Source organism: Nerophis ophidion, linkage group LG13 (assembly GCF_033978795.1).
Source record: "Nerophis ophidion isolate RoL-2023_Sa linkage group LG13, RoL_Noph_v1.0, whole genome shotgun sequence".
Classification (NCBI taxonomy): Eukaryota; Metazoa; Chordata; class Actinopteri; order Syngnathiformes; family Syngnathidae; genus Nerophis; species Nerophis ophidion.
In genome coordinates this window covers 21,939,700-21,957,665 of record NC_084623.1, presented here as the reverse complement: position 1 = coordinate 21,957,665, position 17,966 = coordinate 21,939,700, and the positions used below count along the sequence as shown (strand labels likewise).

The window sequence follows — 17,966 nt, the reverse complement described above, 5'->3', positions numbered from 1 at the left end:
ATCTGGATTTAAAAGCGTTCAACGAAATAAGTTCAGTTCATTTCTAGTGTTTTTGTAAAAGGAGCAGAGTAAACAAAAGCCCTTTTTCCCAGTTCCGCGCAGGCAAATGGAACATTGAGCAACAAAGGATCATTTAAACGGCAACAATAAGAGTCAACACTCCTCCGTTTGATTAAATTACTTAATTAAATTACTGTATTTTCCGGACCATAGGGCTCACCGGATTATAAGGCTGATGAGTGGGTCTAGTCAGGTTTATTTTCATACAAAAGGTGCACCGGATTATAGGGGTCATCTTATTTAAAACATTTTTTAAATTGAAAACACTTCCTTGTGGTCAACATGTAATGGTGGTTCTTTAGTCAAAATGTTGCATAGATTATGTTTTACAGACCATCAACAAGCCGCTTTCTGACAGTCGTTTCAGAATGCACCGTTTTGTGGGCGGTCTTATTTACGTGGCTCACCTTCGACAGCGTCTTCTCCCCGTCATCTTTGGTTTAGCGGTGTAGTGTGCAAGGACGGGAGTGGAAGTGTCAAAAGATGGAGATAACTGTTTTAATGACTTCAGACTTTATTTGAATCAATAACGGAGCAGCATCTCCTCACATGGCTCACTAGTGCAACAACAACGGCAGAAATGTGTGCCGTGAAAAAACGTTCGACTGGAACTCTCTAATAACTAAAGTTCCTTGGGTGAATAATGTAAACTCACTACACCGGTATGTTTTAGTGCTTTCATCGCAAACTTACTGACAGATATAAGAACTTTACACTACTTTATATCAGAAATGGCAACAGCGCAGGATGAATGTCCCATAACAACAAGATGGAGAAATAAAATAAGCTTATCGACTACAAAAGCGGACGCCCACAAATTTTCAGGACTAATGCAGATCTTAAATACAGATATCAGGTATCAGAAGGTAAGAAAAGTCTCTTTTGCATAATATTGGAAACAACGCCAGATAATATGTCCACAAAGTACATCCGACATGACATGACAATCAACAATGTCCACACAAAGGATAGCAACAACTTAAATATTCTTGATTGCTAAAACAAAGCAGGTGTGGGTAATTGCGCTCAGGGAAGAAATGAAACTGCTACAGGAAAATACCAACAAAACAGGATAAGCCGCCAAAAGACAATAACTAAAACACTACACACAGGAAAACACAAAAAAACCTCAAAATAAGTCGCGGTTTCATGTGACAGGTTGTGGCAGTACTTGAGACAAGAGCTATAGTGACGCATGCTTAGTTACGGTTTGAATTCATATCCAACACTTGCGAGAACAACTTTTTACTGTCAATATCAGCTTTCGTTTTTAATGTTTTCTGGTGGTGGTGTGCCTCCGCACTTTTTCAATGAAAAAAATGTGCCTTGGCTCAAAAAAGGTTAAAAAACACTGCTTTGATGTAACAAAGAAACCCCAGGCTATCATAATGCATGTATATGATATTAATAACTGCCTCCGCATTTTTTCAATGAAAAAAATGTGCCTTGGCTCAAAAAAGGTTGAAAAACACTGCTTTGATGTAACAAAGAAACCCCAGGCTATCATAATGCATGTATATAATATTAATAACTGGCTGTGGAGACCTACACTGCATTGTGCAAATATGCAAATCTGTCCTATAACAGATAAAACAGCAGTGACATAAACAACCTTTTCATGCATTCAATATTCCGGTAAATGTTGATATTCTCTTTAAGAGAAGACGTGTTTATGTCCACAAGCCAAAGGAATATTCCAAATACTGCTGGTAATAATGATCATGAATACAAAACAATGATAGTTCTTTTTTTCCCAAAAGTGAGAGTAAAATGCATGCGTTTGTTACATCTTATTGCCTCTTCATGGTAAATGGGTTAGATATACTTGTATAGCGCTTTTCTACCTTCAAGGTACTCAAAGCCCTTTGACACTATTTCCACGCACGCACTCACGCACACAGATAGCGAGAGCTGCCATGCAAGGCGCTAACCACGACCCATCAGGAGCAAAGGTGAAGTGTCTTGCTCAAGGACACAACGGACGTGATTAGGTTGGCAGAAGCTGGGGATATAACCAGGAACCCTTAGGTTGCTGGCACGTCTCCCAACTGCGCCACGTATTAGCTATTTAGGTACTTGTTTATATTTTAGTGAATGGTAGATATTTTTTTTACATTGTACGAAGAGAGCTGGCAGCATTTGCTTTGGCAAACATCAAGCAGTGACTCAGATTGTGGAGTTTTTGAAAACTTATTCTGTATCTTATATTGAAAGAATATACATTTAAGTGCAGTTTGAATTTGAGGTACTGTAAAATAACGTATACCAACACATAAAACAAGTTTTATTATTATTTTAGGAACAACATTTTTTTTTAAATTCACAAACAAAAAGAACACAAAGTGTCTTGTCTGCAGAGTTTTTTTTCAAAGTACATGTTATATCAAAGGAGTTAAATATTTTAGAATTAAATATTTTAGAATAGAATACAAAACACTTTATTGATCAGACACAAAAAGTCTTGATTAAAAATATTTAGGTATAAAAATACCTTTTCTGATTAAATTAGTTGGTGTACACAAACACACTTTCACACAAACACACATTCACAGACACACACAGGATTACAGTCCATAATAACGGATTGTTCCGTGTAGGCTAATACCGAGCATTGTTGCTTCCCTACTGTTTACTACTGCGGTAACTTCTAACAGACTTTTCCTCCTTGTTTGATCGAGCTAATTTAATATAGGATTGTGCAGAAAATCTTAATTTGTCCTCGGGGATTATTAAAGTGATTCTGAAATATGATGACAGTTGATCACAGTGATCAAACTCAAATTATTGCGATCAAGGATCACAATCATATAATCACCCAGCCATACTTCAACTGCCTCACTACATTATGTAGTCATTTGTAAACAATCTGTTTTACTAAAGACACATGAACATCAAGGCTTTTACAGATACTTTTGTAACCCTTTTTAGCTTCATGTAAGTCACGGATCACAATCATATAATCACCCAGCCATACTTCAACTGCCTCACTACATTATGTAGTCATTTGTAAACAATCTGTTTTACTAAAGACACATGAACATCAAGGCTTTTACAGATACTTTTGTAACCCTTTTTAGCTTCATGTAAGTCACCGATTCTTGACCGTAGGTTTTTAGAGAGCGCTAAGCAACTGTTCACATCAGGCAATACTTCTTGAGAACAGCAAACTCTAAACTGGTGTGTGTTTTATAGGGCAGGGCATCTTAAACTAACACCTGTAATCTCATCACATTGGTTGGACTCCAGGTTGGCTGACTCCTGGCTCCAATTGACTCTTGGAGAAGTCATAACCTTGGGGGTTCACATACTTTTTCCATACATGTTTACTAGGGGTGTAACGGTACACAAAAATTTCGGTTCGGTACGTACCTCGGTTTAGAGCAGGGGTAGGGAACCTGTAGCTCTTTTGCTGACTGCACCTGGCTCTCAGATAAATCTTAGCTGACATTGTTAAACACGATAAGTAATGAATAATTCTGCTGGTAGTCAGTGTCAAAAATAACGTTCAAAATATAAAACATTCTCATGCAATTTAATCCATCTATCTGGTTTCTACCGCACCTGTTCAAGAAGTCGCATTAATGGTAAGAAGTATTTTTTTTTATTGTTGGTTCGCTTCAGAATAACAAGTGTTATTAAAAAGAATAGACTTATTTTATTATACTCTAAAAATGTTGGTTTTACTTAAAAATGCATGCATTTAGTTGTGTTCAGTGTTAAAAAAATATTATATGGCTCTCACGGAAGTACTTTTTAAAATATTTGGCTTGTATGGCTCTCAGCCAAAAAGGTTCCCGACCCCTGGTTTAGAGGTTCATTTTAGGTACAGTAAGAAAACAACAAAATATACATTTTCTGGTTGTTTATTTACATATAAACAATGGCTTTATCCCTGTAATATTGAACACTATAATAATTCTGCCCAAAAATAGAAATAGCTGTGTGTGTGATGGATGTGAGCCACCACTAGGCTGATCAGTGCAACAGCAGGCAGTCATGAATGCTAAGCATAACAATGACATACATATACACACAGGGTCCATTGGCAGGGTTCATGTGGTCAATATATACAAAATAAAAAACTAAATAAGATAAGGCTCAGAATTGGTTTAACAAAACCTTTCTACTTATAAAGTGCAACATTTCTACATATAAAGTGCAACATTAAACTGCTTCAAGTTGTTGCTCAGATTAAATAAAATGCCACAACTTGTCTTCTACATATAAAAAGTGCAACATTAAATAGTTTGAAGTCAACTCAGCCTCAGATTAACTCGGAGCTTTGTTGTGCTTTCAAAATATAAGCACATATACTTCTGCGGTATATTTTTTGGCTGAGAGTAATGAGTCTCTCTAAAATATTGGGGGAGACAGGTACCAGAGGGTAAATAAAGTTGCTTTTGCATAGTATTGCAAAACAAAACCCAAGATATGTCTTACCTTATACACACACCAAAATAGTACTCGTATGTTGAAGCTTATACACACACCATAATAGTACTCGTATGTTGAAGCACATCAAGGAGTGCAGCTTCATAGCTTACCAAAGTCGTACTAAACATTTTGATGGATTTTTGAGTTCAGTGTGTAATGTATTATATTTTCAATGGAACATATAAAATGTTGGTGTTATTTACTTGAGTCATGTTGCCATCATAGTGCAGTCTACACGTATCTCTTATGTTTGACTGGAATCTACTTGTCAAACTTAACATTACACCATGTACCAAATAAAATTGCTTCGAGGACGGTAAGCAAAACCAGAATTATTCCGTACATTAGGCGCACCAGGTTATTAGGTGCGCTGTTGAGTTGAGGAAAAAAAAGGATTATATCCTGGAAAATACTGTACTCATTTTGGAAGAGCTCAATTTAATTATTTTATTAAATAAATACAAATCTTTGTAATTTTTTTAGACGCCTGACTCCAGTCCTACCTCCATGAGCCATGTCGAGCCGTCCTGCAGATTTCCCTGAAATGGCAATAAGTCAAGACGACAGCCACACGTACCTTTGACCTCTGCTTCTCACCCACCACTTGAATAGCATTATGGCTCCTGTTCCTCCTGGCATCCGTCTGTTGGTGTCTTTCAACAGGGACCAATGGTGAGTCGGTTGTGTTTGTGCACTTTTATAATATGGACATTTTGCCTTGTTTTCAGAGAATCACATGCATAACACAAAATACAAAACAGATTGTTCCTGTCCTTGGTATGCTCCCAGAACAGGCTTGTGTAAATTTCCAAATTTGACTGAGAATGTCTCCCAAATTAAGGTTGCAAACAGAAGTATATTTGCAATTCCAATTCATTTTGTCTACATTTATACAACTTTTAAAGTGCATTTCAAGTGTATCACTGAACTATGTAGAGCAGGGCACCATTCTTGACCCACAGCTAGTTTTTTAATTGGCCTTCGGTATGTTCTGAGGAATTAAATAATTACTAATGAGGTATATTAAATATAACACTGACAAGTTACAACTTGGGGAAGCAGTACACGGTCAACGGTGCGGATGGTGTTTTGCTGACCTCAGCTGCGGATGTTGTGGATGGGTGGAAGGAATACTTCGAAGACCTCATCAATCTCACCAATACGTCGTCCTATGACGAAGCAGTGCCTGGAATCTGTGGTGGGCTCTCCTTTTTCTGGGGCTGAGGTTGCCGAGGTAGTTAAAAAGCTCCTCGGTGGCAAGGCCCCGGGGGTGGATGAGATCCGCCCGGGGTTCCTTAAGGCTCTGGATTCTGTGGGGCTGTCTTGGTTGACAAGACTCTGCAGCATTGCGTGGACATCTGGGGCGGTGCCTCTGGATTGGCAGACCAGGGTGGTGGTCCCCCTCAAGGGGGACCAGAGGGTGTGCTTTAAGAAGGGGGACCAGAGGGTGTGTTCCAACTATCGTGGGATCACACTCCTCAGCCTTCCCGGTAAGGTTTATTCAGGTGTACTGGAGAGGAGGCTACGCCGGATAGTCGAACTTTGATTCAGGAGGAAGTGTGGTTTTCGTCGTGGAACTGTTGACCAGCTCTATACTCTCGGCAGGGTTCTTAGGGGGGATGGGAGTTTGCCCAACCAGTCTACATGTGCTTTGTGGACTTGGAGAAGGCATTCGACTATGTCCCTCGGGAAGTCCTGTGGGTAGTGCTCAGAGAGTATGGGGTATCGGATTGTCTGATTGTGGCAGTTCGCTCCCTGTATGATCAGTGTCAGAGCTTGGTCCGCATTGCCGGTAGTAAGTCGGACACTTTTCCAGTGAGGGTTGGACTCCGCCAAGGCTGTCCTTTGTCACCGATTCAGTTCATAACCTTTATGGCCGCGCGATTAGGTCTCTGCTTTTTGCAGATGATGTGGTCCTGATAGCTTCATCTGATCGAGATCTTCAGCTCTCACTGGATCGGTTCGCAGCCGAGTGTGAAGCGCCGGAATGAGAATCAGCACCTCCAAGTCCGAGTCCATGGTTCTCACCCGGAAAAGGGTGGAGTGCCATCTCCGGGTTGGAGAGGAGACCCTGCCCCAAGTGGAGGAGTTCAAGTACCTAGGAGTCTTGTTCACGAGTGAGGGAAGAGTGGATCGTGAGATCGACAGGCGGATCGGTGCGGCGTCTTCAGTAATGCGGACGTTGTACCGATCCGTTGTGGTGAAGAAGGAGCTGAGCCAAAAGGCAAAGCTCTCAATTTAGTGGTCGATCTACGTTCCCAACCTCACCTATGGTCATGAGCTTTGGGATATGACCAAAAGGATAAGATCACGGGTACAAGCGGCCGAAATGAGTTTCCTCCGCCGTGTGGCGGGGCTCTCCCTTAGAGATAGGGTGAGAGGCTCTGCCATCCGGGAGGAGCTCGAAGTAAAGCCGCTGCTCCTCCACATCGAGAGGAGCCAGATGAGCTGGTTCGGGCATCTGGTCTGGATACCACCCGAACGCCTCCCCAGGGAGGTGTTTAGGGCACGTCCAACCGGTAATAGGCCACGGGGAAAACCCAGGACACGTTGGGAAGACTATGTCTTTTGGCTGCCCTGGGAATGCCTTGGGATCCCCCGGGAAGAGCTGGACGAAGTGGCTGGGGAGAGGAAGCCTGGGTAGAGGGAAGTCTGGGCTTCCCTGCTTAGGCTGCTGCCCCTGCGACCCGACCTCGGATAAGCGGAAGAAGATGGATGGATGGAAGTTACAACTAGGGCCGGGTAAAAAGGCTGAAAACTATCATGATATAAGTGTTTTTTATTGGTCGATATCAATAATTATTAATATTTTTTATGACCTGTCAAAAATATGGATCAGGGGAAAAATATATTAATTGTAAACATTTTTATTTCAAATGTCACCTTCCTCTGATTATAATCCCCTCAACTATTAAAGCAGAAAGAAGAGGAACTGTCAACACAACCATGTGAAACACTCAAACAATAAAAGTACTTTTACATTCTAAAATCGCATTGAGCATTTAACAATAACCTCTTAAAATTAAGGTGCAAAAATAAGAATGACGTAAGAAATGCTTAATAAAGCAACAAAATGGTGCAAATGTAAACCGGATAACCTGAGAACCATTTTTAGCAGGTTTGGTGCCAGGGAGAGACAGTAGTTGTGTAACATTTAATTTAGTCTGTTATGCTTATTTAGGTTTGAAAATGTATTTATGTTGTGCAGGAAGTATTATTTAAATGTTATTGAACCAAATTACTATTATTTTTAAAAATAACATTTGTTGTATTTTGGAATATATTTTATTTATACAGTCCTGCACTTTAGTTCTTACCTGTTGTTTCTGTATACCCGATTAGAGAAAAGATAAGTGCGGCCAACGTCTACGGTCCTTTGAAGAAATCCCAAAAACTGCGATAGTGCCAAAGGGGACTTTTCCTGTTTTATCATCTATTTCTTCGCTCGCTACAGCGCTCATTTTTTATTTGTCTTCTGACTCCATGCAGAGAATTAACCGCGAGACAACAAGATGGTGCCTGATTACTGTACCTGATTGGCTATGTCCCTCCCATTGTTCAGTGATCATTTCCTGTTTTGCAGGGATACCAGAGTGCGTTGCGTGTTCAACCAACGTTGCTCTGTAACTTCCAGTTTCAAAATTTATATATTATATATGTTAGAGCTGTAAAGCGATGAAAATATTTAATCGCGAAAAATCAGTTTGTTCTTATTTAATACAAAATTAATCGTGATTAATCGCAGATAATTGTAACCTAGAAAGATCATTTGCCAGTTTTTATTACCATAACTGGACAATTAGTTTGTTTTATTGAAATGTTTTTTAAACATTATGGCATTAAGACTCTTTAAAGAGTTAAAAAAAAAATACTTGCAGTGCGTTGGTGTCTTGCCAGATTTTTTATTTTGTAGGAGTACAGAATTTGTATTCGTGTTGTAGGAGAACTTGTTTAAAGAGGAGGAGCAACACTATGTTTAGATACCAGTTTTACGCATTATCAACACAAAATGTGGATTGTTACGATCATGGTTTGATTATTATTCCATGTTGTACAAGTTTATGGTATGTATTTCTCTGCTTGACATTGTTTTAACCATGTCTATTAATAAAATGTAATATTCAGCCTGGTAAACATTCTGTAATTGCGGACTATCAATCAGAACAGGTTATCAAAGAATATTCTAAAGCAGGGGTCACCAACCTTTTTGAAACCAAGAGCTACTTCTTGGGTACTGATTAATGCGAAGGGCTACCAGTTTGATACACGCTTAAATAAATTACCAGAAATAGCCAATTTACTCAATTTACCTTTAACTATATTTTAATAATAATTAATTATATTTATCTTTGTGTAAACACTGATCATCTTAATGATTTATCACAATAAATACATATAGAAACAGTTATATATCAATATGCAACACTTTCTTTTTATAATTTCTCTAAGTGCACATTTTTCAAATTTAACATTTTCAAATGATCACTTCTAAGACACTATTGTGAAATCACAATATCCCATCTTAACTAGCTAGCCACTAACATTTTTTAACAAATCATGAATTACTTTGCACCATGTTTGTAAAACAATAACTCATGTAAAATACAAAAGTCAACTTTTAAATTTTTTAATAAATCATGTCACACTTTGAACTGGACACCAAATCTGTTATCTGTTTCTTTGTCAGTCAGTGGGAAGCCTGGCATTTCATGCTGTTAACTTGTGTGTTGTACTCTCGTGTGTAACTTGACACTGCAACTCTGAGTGATGAGTCTTGCAGATATGTATCAGTGAGGCGTGTTCTTGACGAAGTTCATGTCAGAAAAAGCTGATTCACAAAGATAAGTTGAATCAAACAGGCTTGCAACTTTCATAGCTGCTGCGCATACACCACTGTACTTTTCTGTGTCAACAAGGCACCAAAAGTTTGGTGCAGACTGGTGGGCTTTAACTTTTAAATTGTCAGGAAAGAAAAAGGAAGGAATTTAAAAGGTAAAAGGTTATATGTGTTTAAAAATCCTATTATCATTTTTACGGTTGTATTTTTTCTCTAAAAGTGTCTTTCTGAAAGTTATAAGAAGCAAAGTAAAAAAATATGTGAATTTATTTAAACAAGTGAAGACCAAGTCTTTCAAATATTTTCTTGGATTTTCAAATTCTATTTGAGTTTTGTCTCTCTTAGAATTAAAAATGTTGAGCAAAGCGAGACCAGCTTGCTAGTAAATAAATACAATTTTAAAAATAGAGGCAGCTCATTGGTAAGTGTTGCTATTTTAGCAAACTTTAGAACAGGCCAGCGGGCAACTCATCTGGTCCATACGGGCTACCTGGTGCCCCGTTCTAAAGCAATGGGAATATTGTGTTGTAAACTGTAATTAGCCGATGTATGCTACAGAGGGCAGTGACACGCATGCCTGACTCAGTGGGAGCGAAAAATTAGACGAGAAAGAGTTCGAGTGTGTGTGGTGCTTCTGCCTATTTAGTTCGAAAGTGCTATTTGTGAACATAAATAAAAGGCAGACTTGTTCAGAGACAATCTACCTCCTTCATATCTCCGCTGCTATTACAGTACACTTTATTTCAATCTGCCAGAAAACATTAATTTAGATAGAAATATCACAGAGTAACATTACAAAAATATATTTGACAAAGCATGATCGTATTGTAAGACACACGCCTGCTGGCGCTCTTTGCAGCTCGCAGAGTGGAGCTTCACGTCCGTGTTTACATTACTGTTGAGTGCATTGATAACACAAAATGTAGATTGTTACAATAACTGCATTGGTTAGATTGAATAAAAGATCAGCAGAAAAAGAAGATTGTCGACACAAAATCTAGAATCACTTTTTAATCCAAGACTTTCGTCAAAACATGTCAAGGCACCTCTCCTAGTACCAATCACGCACTTCCGGTGTTAACAGTAATCGCGCTATGTATCGCATCCAGTCCTACTACTATAGGAAAATGAAAAATCATCTTACATTATGATCATGCTTTGGCAAATAGGTTTTGTAATGTAATCTGTGTTATTGCTATCTAAATAAGTATTTTTTGGCAGATTAAAACAAAGTGTATATTCTTTTATAATCTGTTCTGATTGATAGTCCACAATTACAGAATGTTTAGCAAGCTGAATTTTACCTTCATAAATAGAGAAAGTTAAAACATTGAAATGCAGAGCTATGAATACCAATAATTTGTACAACATGCGACCCCGAAAAGGGACAAGCGGTAAAAAATGGATTGTTTACTGAAAATCAGAAGCATTTTTTCAGGTAGAAATATCACAGATTACTTTACCAAACATCTTTGACAATCAAACCATGTTGTAACAATCCACATTCTGTTTTATTAATACGTGAAACTGGTATCTTACATGGAAGTGTTGCTCCCTCTCCTGAATGTAACTGCCTCTACAGCAAGAATACAAATTCTGTAGTCCTACAAAATACAAAATTTGACTAGACACAAATGCGCTGCAATCAATGTCATTTTTTATTTTCACTAAAAGCATGTTGATGTCCTTTTCGTGTTGAGCTGTTAAAAAAAAACACAATTTTTAAACAATATATATTCATGAAAGCAAACTAATTGTCCAGTCATGGCAATAAAAACTTTAAAATGGTTTGACAGCCTTAGTTTCAATGAGTAGCAGATAGTAGTTTTTGGTTTTTGTTAAAATTAATTTGTACTATTGTTCTTGTTTTGATCAAACAATTGTATGGAATAACAGAATGATGAACAAGTTTGAATATTGTGTTGAGACACGCTGCAGGCTTACACACACACATGCATCCACGAAAAATACACGCCACACACATACCCCACACCCCTTTCCAAGCCTTCGACGATTCACCCCACGTGGTAGGGATGATAGATGGCTGAGCAGCGCTTTAGATAGCAGCAGCATGCCACCTGTAGACCCTACTCCCTCCCCTCTGGTGCAAGTTTTGTGGATTCTATGTAACGTGTGTGTGTGTGTGTGGGGGTGGGGGGGGGGTCAGGGAGAGACGTGGTCACTTCTTCCTCCCTCTCTGTCTCTCCCTGCTTGCACTTTATGTCTTGCCTTGTCTATACTTTTTAAGAGCCTCTTTCTCTGCGCTGTTCTCTGAAATCTATACGCCTAACATGAAATTGATAAGCCAGTCTGAGACCGAACCTTTTTTAACTCATCTCCCCCCGCAGCGTTTACCTTATTCCCACCTTCTAATGGGTGCCGGAAGTTGGCTGACCCGTCAGCGGTCCTGTTCTGTCTCCCTGTAATGTATGTCTGCTCTTGAATGGGATTGTGCTGAAAATCTGAATTTCCCCTCAGGAATAATAAAGTATTTGTGATTCTGATTCTGATTATTGTTGAACTGCCAATAACACTCACCATATATCATTTGAAAAAAATACAGTTAATACATCTGCTCAGTGCTCAGTATCGATATTGGTATAGGCTTATCTCACTTATGGATGATCGATATTGTAATCGACAGTATAAAACCTTGATCAGAATATCCTTAGGATATACTCATGCCTGTATCTCTTTTGTTTAGGTACAGAGCTCTCACCTTCATCCTCACCTTCTTGCTCTACACCAGCTTCCACCTTTCCAGAAAACCAATTAGTATTGTCAAGGTAAAACAAGTTCCTTTCAATATAGACAGACAACCTTTTCCATATTGTATTTTTCGGACCCTAAGGCACTCTTAAAATCGTTTCGTTGTCTCAAAAATCGACAGTCCGCCCTATAATCCAGTGCACTTTATATATGTATTAGGTTTGGTTGATGGTTCTGGTTGTGGTACAATGTGTAATGGTAAGTGTGACCAATAGATGGCAGCCACATAAGAAATATATGTTGACTACTGTTCAATAAATGATGCTAGCAAGCAAGACGAAAACTTATTAAGAATTTAGAACATTACACGCGGCGCTCAAAAAGTCAGGATGTATTAGTACAATTTTGGTAAGCTATGAAGCTGCACCGATTGATGGCTTGTCCAAGCTTTAAGGCTACCGTAGTCAGTTGTACTGTGCTTCAATATACAGGTATTATTATGGTGTATGTATAAGGACCCCACAATGGCACAAATTGGGAGACTTATATTGTCTGAAGTTTTGTCTCGTCCTATTATGCAAAACCAACTTTTCTTACCTCTTGGTACCTGCTGTTGTGTATTTTGATCTGCCTAAGTCCCTAAAATGTGCGTGCGTCCGCCATTGTAGTCAGCGCTCTAGCCAAAAAGCTTCTTTTTTCTGTATCCTGTTGTTGTGAGGTATTATTCATCCTCCGAATGTTGCCATTTCTAATACAATGTAGCGTGCAAATGTAAAACTTTATCTGTCAGTAGACTCGCTATGGAAGCTCTAAAAAATACTACAACCAAAATGATGGGGAGAAAATGCTGTCGAAGTGAAGCCACTTAAATTCGTAAAACCACCCACAAAACGGCGCATCCTGAAGAGACGGTCAAAAAGTGGCTTGAAAATGGTATGCAATACATTATTAATCTATGCAACCAAAGCACCACTATTACATGTTATGTAGACCACAGGGAAGTGTTTTAAATGTAAAAAAAAAAATCATATTATGGCCCCTTTAATTCACCCTATAATCCTGTGCGCCTTTTATGGAGGTTAAATGTGTCTTTACATAACATTATGGTGACAATTTCAAAAATTCAGTGTATAAAAATGGTGTATAAAAACTCGGTGTATAAAAATTCAGTGTTTAAAAGTTCAGTGCTGAGAAATGTGTCGAAAAATGTGCTGTTTCAAAAAGCAAGACTCACTTCCGATAAATTAAGACTGAATCAATTGATCCTGTCTCAGAACCAGATAATAAGTTCTCAAGAGAGAAATTACGTGACACAGGTCCTAGTGTGTGAATGTGAGTGTGAATGTTGTCTGTCTATCTGTGTTGGCCCTGCGATGAGGTGGCGACTTGTCCAGGGTGTACCCCGCCTTCCGCCCGATTGTAGCTGAGATAGGCGCCAGCGCCCCCCGCGACTCGAAAGGGAATAAGCGGTAGAAAATGGATGGATGGATGGAAGGTCTTGAAAAACAGCATATAAAAGGCAGTTATTAACAACATAATAAACAATGCGGCCCGCTGGATATCTTCAAACTATAGAAATCATTCCAATGGTTTGAATCTGCAATTTTGAGTGACATACCAAGCTCTGTTTCATGCAGAACGGGCACGAAAAGAGTGGGCGGAGCTTGTTTACGGAGCAGCGAGTGTCAGACAGGCAGATTTCTACAGCAAAGTTCAGCAGAACAGTGATATTGAATATCAATCAATCAATAAATGTTTACTTATATAGCCCTAAATCAATAGTGTCTCAAAGGGCTGCACAAACCACTAAACAAACCACTACGACATCCTCGGTAGGCCCACATAAGGGCAAGGAAAACTCACACCCAGTGGGACGTCGGTGAGAATGATGACCCAGTGGGACGTCGGTGACAATGATGACGATGAGAACCTTGGAGAGGATGAAAGCAATGGATGTCGAGCGGGTCTAACATGATACTGTGAAAGTTCAATCCATAGTGGATCCAGCACAGCCGCGAGAGTCCAGTCCAAAGCGGATCCAACACAGCAGCGAGAGTCCCGTCCATGTTTTTTACCCTTTGCGTTTATGTTTCGCCGTGTTTGTTTTAACTTTGTTTTTCTTGCTCGATTACAAAATATGTCAATCAAGGAGGTGGTCTGCAGTAGAGGAGCAACGATCATATACAGGGCTCAAATTTAACCACAGCAACTGCAGCAAAAGCCCTGACCGCCATCGTCACATGCGGATTACTGCGGCAAGAACATGCCGTGACCGCCCTTGACTTTTTACTTGCTAATGGACTAAGGATGTAACGGTAAAGGGTATAATAATAATTCACAATAAAATTTCCGATGGTTAGTAATACAACTAATTTTTTCATTACCGAAACCCCGTCATTTATTAATGCATTTTAGGCAAGACGAAGTCAGGCGCATGTGCACTAGCGGTGTTTGGCTTGATAATAATGGCGGACAAGCTACACGGACTTAGACTTAGAGATTTCCACTCGGAGTAAACGGTGCCAGGCGCTTGGTTTAATATAATTGTCCCTCGCTTGCCGGTGTGCGTTTAAGAGCGCACTTCTGTGATTCGATGGTGACAGGTGTGGACAATTTTAGAGACAGCCGCACTTGTCCCCACACTAAATGTATACAGCAAAGGAGAAAACTATTTGATTGTGCTTTTATTTACTCAATACAGCGTCCATCAGTTGCTGTGACAGATTTAATGACGTGAGGGAACATGCAGCTGGCGATGTGTCGAGAACGTTGCCACAACTTGTTTATAAAGTCTTTAGTTTGTGTACAAGGATGCTCACTCGTCCGTTATTTAACTGCAAACTGTATGAGTGTTCAAACAACATCAATACTGGCTAAAATATTTTGTCATCTCATCAAACTGAACGAAGACTGTGAAGATTATGTATTCGATGTTGAGAGGTGTAACTTCTTTGTTTTTGTTGGCCTCAACCAGAGAAGAACAACGCTTGTTTATTAGACTTCATCTTCATTCGCCCAACTGCTTTCTTTTATTTTAATATCAAAAAGTAAACACAAGTTGTTTTTTTTTACATTACTTGTGTTTTTTCATGTCGCAAAGGTATTACTTAAAAAAACCTTCATGTGACACAGCATTTTGTTAATGTTTTATTGTGTATAGTTAATTCCTATATGGCATATTTCTGCTCAAACTCTTAATGGATCTGTCCCGATACATCATTTACATTTACATATACATTTAAATAACTTTAAAAAAAATTATTTATGCATGCATGATTTGGAGCACCTGCCTCGAAATAAAATAATGTTTGTCTTAGTGCCCTTCTTACTTGCCTTGGTGCCCTAAAATATGAGCCCGTCCTTTAAGGCAACACTTGCATTGACCTTAAAAAGTAAAAATTCGAAGCCTCTTATATTCTCCATATTCAGTGTTTTAGTGTTTTACTTTTATTCAAAACATGCATAAGCTTCAGTCTTACTTTGAAATGTTTATTTTTGAGGACACTATATTGTAACTACAAAACAGAACTTACTGTGCTGCCCTTTCAGGATTAATCGTCCACCACCAGCCAGTGGTGTGTTGTTGCAACTTAGCATAGGAGCGGAAAGAACTTAACAAAAGCTCACTGCAAAGCAGAATTATTTGCATACAATGGGTAAGTGTAAGTTAAAAAATGTGTGGCTCCAGAACGATCAATTTAATGCATGGTTAAAGCCGGTGGACGGAAACGTATAGAGTGTTTAAGACTCGGATGTGGAGCCATCGAGGAGGGAAGCGTTTGTAAACATGGCAGTTAAAGTGAATGGAATGATAATGTAAAAGTAAAAAATCCGTGACGAGTCCGTGTCAAAAGATGCTGGAATGCCACAAAAACTTGCCCAACTAACAAGAATCCACTGAACCCCCCAATGGAGTGTTATGTGGGTAAAGTGGCGCCAATTGCTGAAAGAGATCAATATGAAATATTTACTAGTGAAATCAGACTATTACATACAGTAAACCCACACTAATTTATTGGTGGTAGTAGTGTATTCACAGCAGTAAAACTATAAAAAGAAAAAGTGACCGTAACACAAGGTAAACAAAACAGAACAAATACCCAGAACCCCTTGCAGCATTAACTCTTCCGGGACGCTACAATATAGACCCCCCCCCCCCCAACCCCGCCCACCTCAACCTCCTCATGCTCTCTCAGGGAGAGCATGTCCCAAATTCCAAGCTGCTGTTTTTGAGGCATGTTAAAAAAAATAATGCACTTTGTGACTTCAATAATTAATATGGCAGTGCCATGTTGGCACTTTTTTCCATAAATTGAGTTGATTTATTTTGGAAAACCTTGTTATTGTTACATTGTTTAATATATCCAGCGGGGCATCACAACAAAATTTGGCGTAATAATGTGCTAATTCCACAAGTGTATATATTGATATTGGTTGATATCGGAATCGGTAATTAAGAGTTGGACAATATCGGAATATCGGCAAAAAAGCCATTATCGGACATCTCTAATTACAAATGTAGGCATTCTTTGCAACAGGACTCTCAATTAATTTATGGCCCTTTGGTATTTTACGGTGGACTGAATACTGTACCTATTTTCAATCTTGGCAGAGCGAGCTCCACAGAAACTGTTCGCATGTCAGTGAACTACCCACAATTGGCTCCAGCAGCGGCAGAAGTGACAGCCAGAAGCTCCTTTTACAGGCTCTTCACACCGAAATGGACTGTAGCTGGAAGCCTTTTGGTTAGTATCGACACAGTTATTGTTTGCGGGGAATTTCATTTCATTTAGTTTGAAGCAAAACCACTCTTTCTTTGGTTTCTTTTTCAACTTACAGCTGAAAATATTTATGCCATATTTCCTTGAATTGCTGCAGGGCATATATTATGCGCCTGCCTTGAATTACTGCCGGGTCAAACTCGCTTCGCTAAATAATTAGCGCATGCTTACTATTACCGCCTGGTCATACTCGTGACATCAAGAGTGACACTTCCCCTGTCCTGATTTTCATAACGGAGGAGGCTGATTTCAATACCACTAATTTGAAATCGCATAAAGGGAAGAAGATTAAGAGCTATTCAGTAGGATTTAAAGTCCAAGCTTACATCACACACACATTTTTACTGCATGCCTTTGGTAAGTGCCGGAGTGAGAAGAGGTTTTAAAATAATTAGCGCATGCTTACTTTTACCGTATGCCTTTGGTAAGCGCAGGAGTGAGAAGAGGTTTTAAATTAATTTGCGCCCCGGCGGCAATTCAAGGAAATACGGGTAACTGTAATTTATATTTATTTTAATCTGACAATTTTCCATTGCACCAAATCAAAGCCATTTTTTTGGTAACTCTCCCAAAATAAACTAACATTTTCATCTATTTTTCAACTTTAAATCTGACCACTCAGATGGTCCAAAAATTGGCCCATCTCAAGCAACATTTTTTTGTTTGTTTAAGATTCCGACAGCAAAGATGATTCATTTGCACCGAAAGTAACAGGGTTTATATCATGGAATTAGCAAATATATGAAATGTAGCAACATAGCTTGAATTCTAATGCTAAGAGCACGTTGACACTAAGCACATTAGAGCAATTCAACAACATTGTTGTTTAAAAATAAATAACATTAAAAATAGTTTATTCTTCCTTGCGACTTGAATGTTGCGACTTCTTGAGGACCATGCGACTTGTGTAGTAACGAGCTAGGGCAGGCCTGGGTAATTATTTTGCGTCTGGGAGCCAAATGTAATTTAATGTGTCTGGGAGCCGGTACATCTATTTTTAGCAACACTAATACAAAACCTCACAATAATGTCTGAATGCTAAAAACGTTATGACAGACCGCCTTAAAAAACTAAATGAAATTGAATTTTTTTACTGAACGAGACACCCAGAATATACATGAAAATAAATAATGCGGGATTTACAA

At 38.9% G+C, this 17,966-nt stretch overlaps 1 protein-coding gene across 4 annotated transcripts in view; it reads left to right on the top strand.

Annotated features, from left to right (window-relative positions):
- Positions 1 to 17,966, top strand: part of slc37a1 (solute carrier family 37 member 1) — an 82,580-nt gene that overhangs the window by 4,843 nt on the left and 59,771 nt on the right. For 3 of the 4 annotated variants that reach the window (XM_061918601.1, XM_061918599.1, XM_061918600.1), the window contains 3 exons: positions 4,978 to 5,166; positions 12,036 to 12,117; positions 16,653 to 16,785. In XM_061918601.1, coding sequence (XP_061774585.1) covers positions 5,111 to 5,166; positions 12,036 to 12,117; positions 16,653 to 16,785 — 271 coding nt within the window. In that variant the 5' untranslated portion in view covers positions 4,978 to 5,110. The remainder of the gene's footprint in view (positions 1 to 4,977; positions 5,167 to 12,035; positions 12,118 to 16,652; positions 16,786 to 17,966) is intronic. The other variant, XM_061918602.1, reaches the window with a different exon arrangement.